The sequence below is a fragment of the Pomacea canaliculata genome, linkage group LG7, assembly GCF_003073045.1.
Source record: "Pomacea canaliculata isolate SZHN2017 linkage group LG7, ASM307304v1, whole genome shotgun sequence".
NCBI classification, from domain to species: Eukaryota; Metazoa; Mollusca; class Gastropoda; order Architaenioglossa; family Ampullariidae; genus Pomacea; species Pomacea canaliculata.
Window position 1 is genome coordinate 2,024,426 of NC_037596.1, and position 17,223 is coordinate 2,041,648.

At 39.6% G+C, this 17,223-nt stretch overlaps 2 protein-coding genes across 3 annotated transcripts; one reads left to right on the plus strand and one right to left on the minus strand.

Annotated features, from left to right (window-relative positions):
* Window positions 1-41: 41 nt before the first annotated feature.
* Window positions 42-1,784, minus strand: LOC112568415 (ankyrin-3-like). Its single transcript, XM_025245715.1, has one exon. The coding sequence runs from the start codon at window positions 1,782-1,784 to the stop codon at window positions 42-44; it is 1,743 nt and encodes a 580-aa protein (XP_025101500.1).
* An 11,740-nt stretch (window positions 1,785-13,524) lies between these two features.
* LOC112567660 (lipoxygenase homology domain-containing protein 1-like) lies at window positions 13,525-15,698 on the plus strand. 2 transcript variants are annotated; one of them, XM_025244375.1, is made up of 3 exons: window positions 13,525-13,694; window positions 13,980-14,227; window positions 15,549-15,698. In XM_025244375.1, exons 1-3 carry the CDS (start codon window positions 13,538-13,540, stop codon window positions 15,663-15,665), a joined length of 522 nt encoding a protein of 173 aa, XP_025100160.1. In that variant the 5' UTR covers window positions 13,525-13,537; the 3' UTR covers window positions 15,666-15,698. The 2 variants fall into 2 exon arrangements, with proteins under 2 accessions (XP_025100160.1, XP_025100161.1); XM_025244376.1 differs by lacking the exon at window positions 15,549-15,698 and adding an exon at window positions 14,576-14,693.
* The last annotated feature ends 1,525 nt before the right edge of the window (window positions 15,699-17,223 follow it).

Genomic DNA, 17,223 nt, shown 5'->3' on the forward strand with positions numbered 1-17,223 from the left:
TGGCTAATAAAGTAACAAGATCGCGGACAAGTTTTTCTACCTCAGAGAAATTCTCCAACATTTTGTTCAACTGCGACTGATCGTTTGATAATGTTCACTGAGCTTGACGAGCAGCACTGGGCCACTTTGTGCAGGACTGTGAAGCCCTGACCATCTGTCCTGTTGACCTCATCAAACCTGTCCAGCAATTCATGCAAGACGTGGATATTCCCAGCTGAAGCCGCCAGATGGATGAGTAGGTCGACTTGATGGTTGTCCAGATGTTCGGATTTTCCCAAAATAGTTTTGACGTAAGGACAGCTCGCCCCTTCCTTGAAAGTCTTGCTTCTGCTTGTTGCCATTCTCTGTAAGACGGTTTGTCCTTGGCTGTCAATCTTGTCTACATTCCCTCCAAGGCTCTTCAGTACATGGTCAACAAGCATCCAATTCTCTTCTTGGGCAGCAAGCTGCAGAACTGAATCCGAGGATTGAGCACTGGTTACATGATAACAAAGATTAAAAACTAGAAGAATTTCGCTGTTCTCAGTTCTTCCTTTGATTAACCTTTGAATTAAATGAACACCCTCGCTGTCTAACGTGTTTGTGTTTGCTTCTCTTTCAATCAAGTATCTGGCCATAATCCAGTTTTCGTGTTTTGCCGCCAGATTGAGCGCCGTGTCACCTGTTGAACAGGGCAACTCGAGGTCAACAGTTTTGTTAACGACAAAATCAAAAACATCTAACAGGTCTGACTGATCATTGGGTGACGCCTGCTCACCATGTTGAGAGGTAGGCGTGGTCATGGCAGCAATATGTAAAATAGTAAACCCTTCTATATTACAAAGATTGATGTTAACCCCAAGATGCAATAAACATTTGACCAAGGACCAGTTCTGTTTAGTGGCAGCTATGTTCAAGACAGTGTTACCTGTTCGACTCGGAGTGTTCAGGTCGGTATCTCGACTGCAGATAAGTGGAAATAACATACAGACATCCTGTGTGTATTGTATTTCAGTCAAAGCCAGTCTGTGCAAAACATTGAGTCCCATACAGTCCATTAGTCTTGTGTCCGCCCCGTGTTCTATCAACGACTTACATAAAATCCAGTTTTTGGACTGCACGGCAAGGTGTAGAGCTGAATTTCCGTCGCAGTCCACGCAGTTCACCTCAGCTCCTCTGTTGACACACAGTGTGACAAGATCCAGATCTTGACATGTGAAAGGATCCATGTAAAATCCATACAGTGCGCGAACATGCAGCAGCGATCTCTGATGCTGGTCAACGTGACTCGCCCTCGCGCCATTTGCCAGCAACAGTTTCAGGAATTCCCAGTTAATGTTTTTTGCAGCCAGCATCACCGCCGTGGTCCCTTGGTCATCACAATCGTCAAAGCTATCACAAGACTTAATTAATCTTCTTAACAACTGGCGTTTGGATTCAGCTCGTTTATTGACATATTTCGCAATAAACTTTAACCTACGGTACACATCCCTGTCTGTTGGGGGTGATGGCTGATCCATTGTTAAAACCTTTTGATGTTTTGCTGCAAGATGCAGTACTGAGTCTCCTTTCGAAGTTTTGTTATTGATGTTTGCTTTATTTTCAAGTAACAGGAGAAGAAGGGAGTCAAACCTGCTGTCAGGACACATCACGAGTCTGTGCAAAACTGACAGGCCATCCATGTCGAGGTGGTTCAGGTCAGGCTTGGCAACGAGAAGGTCACAGACACGTGACCACATGTTGAGCTCTGCTACTAGCCCGACAAAAATGTTCAGAATTTTCTTGTCCTTGCAGTCCAGAATCATTCGTCGCGAATATCTCCAAACATAGCTAAGAACATCTATTTGCAGATAAGGCTTTTCTCTGAGTATCTGGCTTTCTTCCACAATCTCTATTACTGTTATTATTTGTGTCTGCTTTCTCACTAACAGTGGAACAGTGGCGCCGCGATTACAAAACCTTTGTGAACAGACTAAAATTTTGGAAAATTAATGTAAAGCATAAGAAAGGAATTTATTTTTGTACTTATACACTTTGAAATTAAAACAAAATGTATGAAATCCAAAGTATGCAATGAACTTTGTCAAAGTCTGCCATTTTTCTCACAATCACATGTGATCACTGTAACGATTGTCGATTCAAGAAGGTTTTTTTGTTCTAGTTGGGTTAGTCTTGATTCAAAGACGCGCGAATGCTGACGCAATTTTCGCGGATTTTTTTCTACGTCATCTATTGGTTGTTCTGACGTAGGACGATTGGTGACGAAAAACTAGAAGTTAGGCGGGAAAAGATACCAGAAGAGGATAGAAGAAAAAGTGAGCTTGAGGTGAAGACCTCAGGACATTGGTCTCTTGGTGTGACGGTCAGGTATTCGGGATGAGACATTGAAGTGAATACTTCCGAGTCGTGCAGTGGAAACCTGTGTACGGGGACAGACCCTCCACTGCATCACGACACCTTCCGAAGGGTGGTGCCCAACCGTCATATCCTCTACCGAAGTGGCCTCGGATAGAATTCGTCAGTCAACAGTTCGAAGAAACATCTGCGACAGCCGTGACGACAATTCTCCGACATGGACATAACTCAACGATCGTCTGTTCGGCGGACTTCTGTACCGACAGTGTGTGTTATACACATTCGCATACATACGTAACGCACCCTCCACAAAACGTAACAATCACATATTTTCTATTCTCTTAAAATGCTGCATGACATTTTTTCATTTTATTTTACACGATTTACACAAAGAACTAATTATAACAATCTTTAATTACTGATCACACTGACTGTTGGTCTGGCTCAGTGAATTTTACCAGTTAGTTTATTTTGTGTCCCACTATGATTTCATGATGATCACTGTACAAGCAGACGTTTTGTAATTTTCATGGTCTACACGCACATCCTTATTATAAGTTGAAGGGTTGAGTAGGGATCAATTCAACATCGGAGTTTAATTTGACTACACCAAATTTGGAAGTTATTAACTTCATTTTTAATATTGTTAATGGCAAATGACAGTCTGTGCGTGTGCACAGATATATGCGTTCGCGAGAGAGAGAATAGACAACGAGTTAAGAGAAGGAGAGCGAAAGAATACCTTAACTTTTTTATGTTGTACATGTAGAATAAAATTAAAGTAATAGGTTTAAAAAAAAAAACAACTTAAAATGCACATAGCTCAGTAAATTGCACCACAAAGAACAAAAAATTAAGGAGGTAATTTCCGTTATTTGCTTAATACTGCACGTCATTCTTTATCTCTTGTTTATTATTTATTTATTTCAAAGTGTGTACGTGCACATTCAAGAGAAAGAGGGGTAGTATATGTGTGTATATGCGCATGCGAGATAGAGAGAGAGAACGTTTAATGTGCCCATTCGAGAAAGAGAGTGCGTGCACGCGCGAGAGCGAGAGAGAGAGGAGAACGAGTGGGGAAAACACGCGAGCCATCGACTGTGTGTGTGTCATTCTGCTCAGGACAATGAGCAAAGACGATGTAGGTGGTAGGTGTGTGGTAATGACAGCCGCGATTGACTTTGCAAGCAAGTTGACACGTGATCACACCCGCCCCCTCTGTCTCTCCCCCTTCCCGCTTGTAGCTGCGACAAGTCAAGGTACAGGGTCAGGGTTCAGTCTTCGCTTTGACCTGCGCTCGGACTTTTTGTACTGTGCGTCCATCTCATTGCTCATTTGTGAAATGTTTCACTTGTAACCGGCAGGTGTGATCAGGGATGGGGAGTAGCTGTAGCTAGGCTACAGCTACTGTAGCTTGTAGCTTAGCCGGCTACAAATTTTAAAAAAGTAGCTTGTAGCCGTAGCTACATTTTAGAAAGTAGCTGTAGCTTGGCTACATGTTGGCTACTTTCACGACTGTAGCACTCTAGTAGTGTACAAAGTATAATGTCTTTGGGTTGTAGATTTGCATCTATATTCCAGAATGTTCAGCACGGCAGCAATGTAAAAGATAGAATGTCTTTGTGCGAGGGAGGAAATGATGTTCAACAATGTAGCAATGTTCAAAGTAAAAATGTCTTGTCTTTGCGCGAGGGAGGAAATGATGTTCAACAATGTAGCGATGTTCAAAAATGTCTTTATTGAGACGAAATAGAATGTCGGTGCTAGAATGTTCGAGGGGAGGGATAATAAATAGCAGGGCTGACAGTGGTGTGGGACTTCTTTGTGAATTGGAGAGAGAGAGAGAAGTTAGGCCAGCTGCTGAGAAAAAGATACTGAATTAAAGAAAACTTCAGTGTGGAATTCAATCTCTGTGTTATTTCTGGTACGACAGCCCACTCTACGTAGCCATTTGACGTGTTGGTTACACGACCATTTGTCGACAGCGTGTCAGCAAGACGACGACAGCCACTGCTCTCACTGCTCGGTGTGTTGACAGCCAGACACCCACGTGTCTCGCACGCTCAGTAACCGGAAGTACCGGGTCGTCCATGTGGCGGGAGCGATTTGAAAAACGAAGATGGACGTACCCATCAATTTCCAGCCTTATTTGAAATTTTTTACATTTTGCGAAGCCACAAAATGTGGGTATAGTTTGAAATGCAAGAATTGTTGAGAGATTGTTCAGTCTGGCAGGACTTGTCATGACAAAAGCTGCGCACTAGGGTGACAGACAGCAACTTCGAGGCCAAAGTTCTGGTCAAATTCAATTCCATGAAGGACTAAAAGAATGTAGATTTGTTTTAAGGTTACCGGTACACTCCAAAAATTAAAATCCATATTTTAAATATCTTTAAGGGTTTTTAAATATAGAGTAACAAAATAACATAAATACAGGTAGTCCTCGGGTTACGACGGTCTCGAGTTACGTCGTTTCGTGGATACGACACTCATTCCCACTTACAGCGACAGTGAGAACACAGCAACGTAGTGGGCTTATTACTGAGATGGACAGATTATTGGCGCTTTGGTTGGAAGACCAATATCAACGCCGTATCCCTGTGAGTTTTATGGTTATTCAGAAGGCTAGGTGACTGTTTGAGGCGTTGAAAAGAGAAAAGTGGGAAGGAAGTGAAAGTGAAGAATTTGTGGCGAGTATAGGGGTTGGTTAATGAGGTTTAAGGATCGTGCCAATTTCCAGAACATTAAAGTGCAAGGTGAAGCTGCTAGTGCTGATGAGAAAGCAGCAACTGAGTTTCCTAATGCATTGGCTAAGATAATTGAGGAGGGTGGTTACTGTGCTCAACAAGTGTTCAACGTGGATGAGACAGGCTTGTTGTGAAACGTCTGCCTAACCTAACACTGTTTATTACTGTTACAGCACTTACAGTACAGTATATATTTCATTATTAAACGTACTGTACTACAATATTTTACTGTACTTATGTTTATTGATAATTATGTAGGGTACTGTGTTAGGATAGGTGTTAGGATAGGCTAAGTGTTTGCAGTACTGTACTGTTATTATGCTACAGTACTGTATGAAAGTATGATCCGACTTACGTCGAAATTCGGTTTACGACGTCGCGTTGAGAACGAATCCCCGTCGTAAGTCGAGGACTACCTGTATTAGCACTTTTAAACTGTTTTGAGTACCTAAAGTCCGAAAATTGTGACTTTAATCAACGATTTTGTTTCAAAACGAACAAGCATTTTAAAAACAAATTTACACAATACCATAAGATCATATACCAAAGGTTTGGGTTTTTGTAAACTAGAGGCACTGATAAGAAAACTGATGCATAAGGCGTTTTGATATCTCAAGATTTCTAGGAGATATAAAAAAATCAGACATGGTACCCCCCGATCAGTGTGAATGTGGCAATTAAATATTTAGAAAATATTTAGAAAAATGTAATTTTATCAAAAGTAATGTTTATACCATATTCTCAAATGCATCACTTGTAGCTATGCATTTCTAAACAAAATTGCAAAATGTTACTGCTGTAGCACAAGCCAATCTTGAGAAATATGTTTTATAGTTTAGGACTGGATGTCAAAAACGACAAACAGAGAAATTCAAGCTTAAAGATTTAAAATAAATATATCTGTATCAGATCATTTTTGAAAACTATATTTCAGTGTTTATATGCTACATTTGACATCCTACTATATATAATTAAAGCCTATTCTAGTATGCCAGGACTATACTTTTCACCCTATCAGCTTTTGGAAACAATTAGTTTGTGTTCCTTTCTTTGTTTTCAGTGTCAGTGTTAGAAAAAAAATGCCTTATGATCTGCTTGCCTAAATTAGATTAAGCAGTGTTTTCTTATATTCCATGCAAACTCATTTATTTCAAATGGTCTTGTTGTTCATGTCACAGTATGATAAGGGTTTGACATTTTTCTAATCACCACATAACCTAACTTATTGAAACTTTCCATCCAGGTACTGATACCTTAAGTCATCTGTTTAGTTTTCATTTCTAAGTAATAGTGGAACAAATAGTTATAGAAAACAAATGTTATCGGAAAAACTTTATATAATTTCTTTTTGTCACTAAAACAGGATGAGGAAAAAAGATCCAGAAATGTTTAATATAATCGTAAAAATACGTGTAACCTTGTTGTGTGAAAAAGGCGGGGGAGGAAGGGGGGAAAGGAATGAATGAAAGCATTTATGGATTCACTAATAAAAATTGCGGTATATTGCAGTTCTCCGTTTCATATTAATCATAAAACTTTGTAAAGCAGTAATAGTGGGTTTTGTGGTATGTTGATGTTTGTGTATGTTTGCTTACAGCCAGCTGGGCTAACAAGGCTACTTGTTATAACATCAACGCTTTTAACAGTAGCCAAAAGAAGCTGGCTAACATTTTTAAAGTAGCCCCAAAGTAGCTGGCTACTTTTTGGAAATTGTAGCTGTCAGTGTAGCTGGCTACACATTTTGAAAAAAAGGTAGTGTAGCGTAGGCGGCTACAAATAAAAGTAAGCTTGCCATCCCTGGGTGTGTGCTCTCACACACAATACAATCCGATCGCAACATAACTCGCTGTTACAGGAAACTGTCTTGTAGATATGCTTGTAAATAGTTTAACCCTGTTTACCCATGCTAGTGATTGTAAATAATTAATTTGTGTAATCGTTTCTCTTGCCTGCTAATTGACCGTATTACCCAAATCAAATGCTAAGAGCACGAATACGAATTTTTTTAGGAAGAAACATAAAACCAAAGTGCAATAATGGATTCACATGAACTATAGTCCCAGGAAAGTTTGACACTAAGGTCAAAGCTCACACACATACTCTTTTCCCTCGTAGTTGTGTACTATTAATTATTATTAGTTTCGAAGTTGACGGTGAACTTATTGAGCCAAATGCACGAAATTTGTGTCTTGCTTTCTCACTAACACGGCGCGGCGACTACAAAATTTTGTGTTGTCTGTTTCATTCTGGCAAAAGCAGCAAGACAACCACATTGCTTTTCCTGAACAGACTAAAATTTTGGAAAATTAATGCAAAGTAAAGAAACGTTTTATATTTTGTAATCATACCTTCGAATTAAAACAAACTGCATGAAATACCAAGCAAGGTCTGCATTGAACATTGTCAAAGGTCTCTAATTTTTCTCACAATCGCATGTTCTAATTAGTCTCTTATAATGTGGTTAGTACTAGATACCTTTTTTTAAAATGTTACCTTTAATACACTATCACTAACATAATTCGCGGCGACCGGACGTCACCGGGTCACGCACTCAAGATTTGTAACGACGCACAACCTCTCACTCGGCCGGAGACGGTTCATGACGTAACAGAGTGGCAGACTACACAGAAATCACAAAGACAAATTCAGCCAGAACACAGACCGAACTAATTTAATAACCGGCGCAAAAATAACACTAAAGGAAAGGCCAGGTAATCAAACTTCTAGAACGCTTAGCGTAACAAATATAAGATTAACTTGCGATTAATTTAACAACAAGTAGGTAAGTAAAACTAAACAAACAGTTGCCCTGTTCCCCAGCGCCGAGCCTACCCCCCTCTCCTCTCCTCCAGCTTCCTCCCCTCCTTCCTCCTCTCTAGGTAACGAGATGTCGTCGGCGCTTGTCACGTGACCCCCTGCAGCCGGTCCAAACCTAAGGCGCTCACATGAAGGATGCACACACCTCGGCAGACGGGGTCAACGGAGTTTCACACGAGTGTGCGTCTCTATTAACTATGACCACTAAAATTATCCACTTTCAGAAAGAACAGCTTTTATTTCAACTCTTAATTAACTTACAGCCCTGCAAGAAGGGGTGGGAATTTGATCGGCCCCAATAGGGAAGTCAACGAAGGACAACCAGTGTAATGCGATCTAACTGACGACAGTTGAGACAGGGCATGACATCTCGCGCGATGATTGACGCGTACATCGAGCTTTTTCTATTCAGCCAGAGACGGTATAACAATATGAAGCCAATACGAGGCGCGCGCAGTGAACAAAGCGTGACTCACCGCGTGACCGCGGGGTGGAAGAGAAGGGAGTAGTTAAGGCAATATCCGGGTCGCTTTGTTTTGTATCCAGCGAGTATCTTTTCGATCAATCCTATGCTATTGAAGAAAGATCCTCTTAGTAAGTATGTTTTGATATATATTTTATGAATAATGTGAATCGAATAATGTAAAAAAATTCTACACTCACACACAGCGTTGTATCGTAGTATTTGTAATTATGTTTAAGAGTCAAAATGTTTTTGTCAGCAAGTGTCTCGCTCTCTACCTCATTGTTTTTTCGGTGGTTACACAGGGTATTTATAATTTATAACTGTGAAATTAAGAATAAGTATGAGGCCCTTGCAGGATTGGCGGGAAGAATCTGTGGAAGAACACTGTCAACACTCTCCCAAGAATTTGGAAGTCAACCGTAGTACAGATGTTCTAGGAAAAGAGGGAAGAAAAACATAAGGAATGGATGACCCAAGTAGACCTGGGCAAAGACTGAATCAAGAAAGGGACTGAAACAGAAGCTCAAACCAGTCCAAGACCAGCAAGAGAAAGAAGGTCTCAGAGCGAATACTGGAAGCCAACCGCCAAGTGAAAGGCCGGCAAGGGAGGACAAGAGACGCTTCACCATGAACTGACCAGAGGAAGCAAAAGACGCAGCCACACAGGGAAACATGAGAGATTATATGAAAGAACACGAACTCTGTCAGGCAAGAGCTAAACTCAAAGAAGCTGGTGAAAGGCAAAAACGACAAGACCATACACAAAATGATGCCAGAACAAAGAGACCGCTGATGGAGTACTTCGAAGAGATGCCTGAATAGACCTCATCCACCATCTTTACCTGACATACCACAGCAACTGCACAACTTCACGTCAACACCAGCCTCCCACTAAGACAGAAAATCATCAAAGCTATCAAAGCATGAAAAATGGCATAAGCAGCAGGCCGGACGGCATACCTCCCGAAGCATTAAGCAGACCCAGAAACAACAGCAACAATTTTACAGCCCCTCCTACACAAGATCTGGGAACAAGAGCTAGTCCCAGCAGACTGGAAATTAGGCCACCTGGTCAAACTTCCAAAGAAAGGAGACCTGTCCCAGTGCAACAACTGGCGGGAATCATGCTGCTGTCCATCCCAGCAAAGTCCTGACAAGGATAATACTAATAGAGAGACTGAAGAAGGCACTAGGACATGAGAATGAGAACCAGAACAAGCAAGGGTTTCGCCAGGACAATCATGCACTGACCACATTGCAACCCTTCGTATCATCATAGAACAGGTCCATCGAATGGCAATCCTCCCTTTATATAACCTTTTGTGGACTTTGAGAATGTGCCTTCTGGAGGCTGATGAACCGCTATGGTATTCCGCCTAAATTTCATAAACATCGTCCAGGGATTGTATGAAGACTCACTCCTGCCAAGTTATCCATAATGGCAAACTCACTAAACTTTTGTAATGAAGACTGGTGTAAGACAGGGTTGCATACTATCACCGACAATTTCCTGATGGTCATAGACTGGGTTATGCGTAAGACGACCCAAGACAACAACACCGTATCCAGTGGACCTTCACTAAACAGCTAGAAGACCTGGACTTTGCAGATGACATCAGTCTCCTATCTCATTGGCAGCAGCGTGCACAAACCAAACTGGAGCAAGCTAGCAGAGGAAGCAGAAAGACCGGCTTAAAGATCACAAAAGAAGACAGAGTGATGAAATTCAACAACAAGCAGGACTTCCAATCCAAACTTCAAGGAGAAGAACATCCTAGAAAAAGACCGCTTCACATATCTGGGGAGCATCGTCAGCAAGGATGGTGGAGCGGACGACGACATCAGAAGCCGCATAAACAAGGCCAGGCACGCTTTCAACAGTCTGCGCCCCATCTGGAACTCCCGGGCATTATCCCTTCGCAACAAGACCCGCATATTTAACACCAATGTGAAGGCAGTCCTACTGTATGGCTCTGAAACTTGGAGAGTGACAAACACCATCAACACAAGCTCCAGACCTTTACCAACCGATGCCTTCGCCATATTTGAGAATAAGATGGCCTGAGAGGATCTCCAACAGCAGCCTGTGGGATAAGAACTAACCAGAATGCCACTAGTCAAGACATCAAAAAGCGCAAGTGGGGCTGGATAGACACACCTGCGCAAACCAGCTGACACCATTGCCAAGCAGGCACTTGACTGGAACCCGCAGGGAAGAGAAAAGTTGGAGGCCAAAACAGAGTGTGGGTCTTGGAGAAGAGATCAGTAGAGAGCGAGGCAAAGGCTGTCGGAAACCACATGGCCCAGCTGAGGTGGGGGGCTGCCCAAAACCGGGTTCGCTGGCGAGGTGTTTGTTGCGGCCCTACGCTCCTTGAGGAGTAGCAAGGAATGATGAGATTTGGATGATGACAGAGGGTATAGTTTGTAGTGAGTTATCGGTTCTGAATCAGACTAAGGCTCTAAGGAACGTGCCTTAAATTCCATTAAATCTTTTATTTATTTTTGTAACAGTTGTTTTGAACACATTCACGTCATGTGTTGTGTTATCAGGACGATAGTATACTTGACACGGGTGGCAAAGAAAATTGGATGTTCCTCTATCTATCCCTGATATTTATGTGTCTATTTTTACTACTACTACCGTCTTTTTTACTACTGCAATTATTTTTGCAATTATTTTCGTACATTGTGCCTGTCCCAAAAACCACTAGGCCCAGTCAACCCAATGATTACAGACCAGTTGCTCTTACGTCACTTATCATGAAAACGCTGGAAAAAATTGTCAGGAGTGATTGCTGTTGATAAATATCTTGACCTATAGAGCTGGGAGAGGTGTAGATGATGCTAAGCTGTTCCTGCTGAATACTCTGTACAAAGATCTGGAGAAACCTAGAGCTCATGCAAGGCTTTTCTTTGCTGATTTCTCCTCTGCTTTTAACACTGTGCAACCTCACTTATTAGCAGAGAGCCTAGTCTCAGACTTCCATTTGTCCCATCAATTAACTCTCTGGATCCTGGACTTCTTAACCAACAGGCAGCAGAGAGTTTTCGTTAGTGGTACTCTCTCCGACATTACTGTTACCTGTACAGGCTCCCCTCAAGGCTGTTGCTTGTCCCCACTATTGTTCATTCTATATACTAATATCTGTAGAACCACTGTTGATAGAAGCTTTCTTATAAAATTTGCTGATGGCACTGCCTTGTTGTCTCTCTTGTATGAGCATGAACACGTTCACAGTGGCGCTCTTCCTGCTTTTGTACGCTGGTGTGATGAACATTTTCTTGACTTGAATGTCTCAAAGACAAAGAAAATGATCTTTTACTTTAGGCTGAACAGACCTGCTGTGGTTAACAGTACTATCCATGGTGATGCCATTGAGATAGTCGATACTTATAAATATTTAGGTACTATCTTTGATGATAAACTTAAATGGGATGTGAACACTGACATGATCCTCAGGCGGAGCCAGCAACGCTTATACCTGCTACGGAAGCTTCGGTCTTTCTCTGTCAGCCCAGTCATTCTCACTCGATTCTATCAGTCCTTCGTTGAGAGTCTCATCGCCTTTTCTTTCACATCTTGGTTTCACAACCTCTCCGTAGTGAACAGGAACAGCCTTGTCTCCCTTGTTAAGATCTGTTCCAAAATCACCGGAACCAAGCAGAGGGATTTAGCCATCTTAAATAAGCAGCAAATCCTTAGGACGGCATCTCGTATCCTAACTATTCCTGGTCATGTGGTGGCGAGTGAGTTCTCACTTCTGCGGTCTGGTCGCAGATACGCTGTACCGGTAAGTCGCACGAACCGTTAGCGAAACTCGTTCATTCCACGTGCCATTTACTTCTTCAATTCCACTAGCTGTGATGATGTGTCAGCCTGAGGTGACCGTGTGCGGGATGCCACTGAACCTCCTGTTGCTGTGTTGCTATATGAGTGGGTGTGTGTGTGCACATGTGTGTGTATGTCGCCAGAATCTATTCCCTTTAATCACCTACATAATCTTCCACTAGTGTGCTGGCTTGTCATCATACCTGTAATTGCCCTTGCGGAATAATAAAGTTGTATTGTATTGTATTGTATTGTATTGTATTGTATTGTATTGTATTGTATTGTATAAAAGCTGTTACAACAAACATTTGACAAATCCTTCAAAAATAATATGATGTTCTTCTTGTATATGATTGTATATTTATATTCCTTCAAGGCTTATATTTTAGTCCTTTTTGAAATAATTGAAAAGTTATCGATGACTAACATTGTCCTTAGCAGAATGACACCAAAACATTCCTCAAAAATAGTGAGTGTAAAAATATTGTCCTTCACATTCGGAGAGAGAAAATTTCCACTCATATATTTAGAGGTCCATGGTGATTGTATTGATAACCTTTTGTGACGTGGAACATCATTATTTTTAATGACTAAAACTTGGGTCTAATTAAATTTATATGAGCGAAAACACTCCTTTTTTGTGTCTGTATGTCTGTAGTTCACAGACAGGGCCTCTGAAACGGAGAAACGCGTAAAGGTCAGATAGAGTTGAGAAGTAATGGACATGTATTAAACTATCCCTGACACACAGATCTTTTGAAAGTCAAAACAATATTAAAAGATAATTGGATTTCAGCAAATGACGAAAATACATAAGAAAGTAAAAAGCGGGAATTTTCTTTACAATCAGTGTTTGCCTAAAAGTAAATATACTAGGAGAAGGACATATAAAAAGGAGAATGTTCGAGAAGTACACATTCTTTCATTGTTTATATTATCGTACGTGCACAATGGTTGATGATGAGTACAACTGCTGGAAATGTATGACATAAAAGAATGAAAAGAAAAGGAAAATATATTTTGAGATCTTAAGCTGATGTGTGCACAATTTTTGGCACCATCTGTTTTCTCCACATCTTTTATTGTCATCGCCTCTCGTTGCCCTCACAAACATAATACAAGTTAATCTTTATGTGATACGAGCTCTGGGCACTGATGCCACCGTCTTTTTTTACTACTGCAATTATTTTCGATGCTGACAGCACTCAGAACATAATATGGAAATGATCCGGGATGAGTATGTTTTTATATGGCAAATAATTTTTTTAATTTTCTTTCTAATTTATACACAAACCATCTGCGTGATTTTCTTCTCAAATGCAATAGAAATATTGATAAAGTCACATGACCGAAAGTAAAATTTGTAGTAAGTATATATATTCGTTATCACAGACTGTCTTTAGAAAGTTTCCACAAGTGGAGCCGCTGGCGTCGAGTGGGAGCAACAGGATGTGGCCTCTCGTCTTTCTGCTCTGCTTCATTCAAGGTTTTGGTGTTCAAGGTAACAGTGTTTGTAATGTACATTGAAAATACACAAAACACTTACAGTACACAGACAGAAATATCTTTGTTAAGATTGAAACAGAAGATTATAAAAATACAAAAGACTAGGAAGATATAAATAATTAATGTAACGAAATTGTTTGTGTATTTTATATTTGTAGAGCGAACGATGTTATCCTCTGTGTTAGGAGGGTAATGTTTGAAGCTATAGGCTTGTACAGTAAAAGGAACGATACGGAAAGAGGGACTTTTACATATTTTTTGGTGTGTTTTATTTCTCTAGGGGTCAGATGGGTGATTTTAATTGTTACATCGGACATACCAGACGCGGGAACAAACTCTGGTATCTTTATTACTCTCCATGGATCTCGCGGATCTTCCTCAGAAATAAAATTAGGCAATGCACTCAGCAACTTTGAGCGAAATCGGAAGGAGGAATTCTCTGTTACAACGGACGACATTGGTGAAGTGTGCTCAGTGACAATCAGGTCTGACGGTTATCACTCTTCTCCTGACTGGCATCTCCGAGAGGTAAAGTATAACTTTAAAAACCATTCTATGCAGTAAATGCTAATAAAAACTGAATTGTTGTGCTTGGGTCAAATACTCAACCAATATAGCTGTCAATAGCACCATAGCATCTGGTCACTGTGCCAGATTCATGTTTTATAAATGTCATAAGACTGTTCTCTTTTAACCTGAAAAAACACAACAGTTACAGGAATATGAAGTTATTGTTGTAGTGTATTCTTTCTCCACTAAGTTGTTTCTATTGAACATGCTTTTTTCAATAAGACCCCAAGATATAAATGATATTTAATTTGGTAATTATGTGATCCAGATGTGACAGCACAAAAGGTTATACCAATGTGTTTCCAGCGCTTGTAGGTACTGACCATCTTGGCCACTGAGAGCTAGCCTCAAGCCAGGATAGAAACGATACAGCGGCCAGTAAGAAACTCCCGCTACATGGCTGTCACCATGGTAACTCGCCGTCCGGGGGTAGACAATGATGACTCGCAGTTGTCATGCGTGACTGCCATATATATATATACACATGTCGGCATATACATATAAATATAAATATCATGTATAAATATAAATATATATGTCTAAGACTGCACCCTAGAGATTTAATGGTAGCCATGCTCTCAGTCCAATATTTTTCTGTGCTTGGAAAAAATATTTTGACACGATTGTACCATGATAGAAGGTATCATTTGAGCCAGCATGCCTCAACATTACACCAATATTTCTCCAAGATTTATTTCATTTAAGTGGACACATTTCTTTAATCACATCACAGCATTTACGCTAACTGCGGTAGATATCACAACTGATTACCACGGACAACATTGTTTAATGTTCACAATAAAATAAATTTTGCAAATTTATTGAAATTTATAGTTCATTTACTCAGTATAATATATTCTTTACAAAGCATTACACATGCGGGAAGTCCCCCAAGGAATTTGCACTTAAAGACTACTTTGCCTAAACCTAATGGCAGCAGGCAGACAATATTTCCAATGGCACCTGACACAGCGACTGTTATTTTACCTGGTTATCACTTTAGTAATACTACATCCTTTAGGATAAAGACAAATAAACGCAATGCTTTGTATTAGCCTTTACAAGAAAATTTCATAAAAATGCGTATTTCATGCAATGTTGTCATGGTTGTCCTCTTTGCAAATTTAAATTTCAATGATACAGAAAAGGGAATTCTCAACGTGTCTAAAGACATTAAATATCTTATTGCTTATGATTTCTGAGGGTGATTACACATTTGTCACTAAGCTCGTATCCACCAGACATATACACTTTTTTTCTGCTTTTCTGTTGCTCACAGATTGTGGTTTGGGGAAGAACAAATCACATTTTTAAGTGCGACTGCTGGATATCAAAGGAAACTCAATTACAGCGGGAAATCCAATCTGAAACCCAGTGCTCCAGGCAGAAGAAATAAGTATATCCTATTTACTTATCCGAATATATCAGAAATATCAGATATATACAATTTTAACACTCTTTGTTAGAAACACCAAATTTGTTGCTATGTGTGTTTCAAACCTGGTATATTGTACATCTTGTAGAAGAGTGTAGATGTTTCTAAAACATTCACCTATCCTTTTGCAAATTCCCAACTTCACTAACACTGATTTTGTTGGATGAAAGTAATGTGATAAGATTTTTAACACAAATTGTTTAATTAACATCAGTCTACATTTACATTTATATACCGTCTGACAATGACTGTTATCAGGTAAACCGACGTGGGTGCAGACTTTGAGTCCTGCACAGACCAACCAGCATAAAGGTATTAAAGCATCATTTAGACACTTTTATCTATTTTCATTTAGAAATCATCAGGTCTGTCATTCTTGATGAAATTTTAATTATATGTACTTACACTTTTTGCATTGCAAAACCTCAAGGTAATACCATTTTGCGTAAAATATATTTATACACAATATGATACATAAAATAATGTTAATATATAATTTAGTCTACAATGTATAATATAGTCTACAATATGTCAAAGTATGCAACATACAGAATAATAATTTCATTGGGCAGACATATTGACATGAATCTGATATTGTTCATCTGCGTGTTTACGTCCATAACATTTTAAAGTAATGTAAACACTCTAGAAACTTAGCAATTGTACTTTACAACTATTTTTGAGAAAAAATTGAATAAAGACGACTACATTTTTACTTTAAGGGATTCATTGCAAAAATATTTTAGAACTTGCAGAATTTTTGGTTATTTACAATGTACTTAAAGGTATTTATTTGTTATGTTTATCCTTTTATTTTATGTTCTTCCTTTTTTGTTTTCATGGAACTTACATTGTGTGCAGAGTTTATTCACCTGATTTAACACCTTGCTCATCGGCTAACTGGAATTCTAAGAACTATCTGTCAATGTCTACTGTCACCCTTCAACAGTGTCATGGCACACAACCCTGCTAATGTTTTTGTTTACAGTTGAAAATCTCTAGAATATTACAACAAAAGTAACCAAAAATATGACAGTGTGTCAGACATCCCATAAGGCACTGCAATGTGGCCATAAAAGCAATAATATAATACACTTGGTTGAGATTCACATTTGTGTAAAGACATTGTTTTTAGCTTCAAAAGATTAATTTTCACACCTAACAAGTAATAATGTAGCTGTCATTGTCTTACTAAAAATACGTTTTCTTTATTTTGGTGAACTTCGAGGGGTTACACTTTGACAAGAACATTCTTTAAAATTGAGAGCAAAATTTGTACTGTAGAATGACACTATATTCCATGATCTGCAATTTTGATACTGTCTGAATGTTATTTTGAAAAAAGTACATTTTCTAAGGAATAATCGATTACAGTCAGAATTATCATTTAAAGCCTTTGAATAAAATATTTCGCAGATAGTTATTTTCTGTTTGATTATTCAGTCACAAGATGTTATGAAAAGGTAGGAAATATACTGGTAACATATACACTAGCCAACCCTAAAGAGTAGTCAACTGT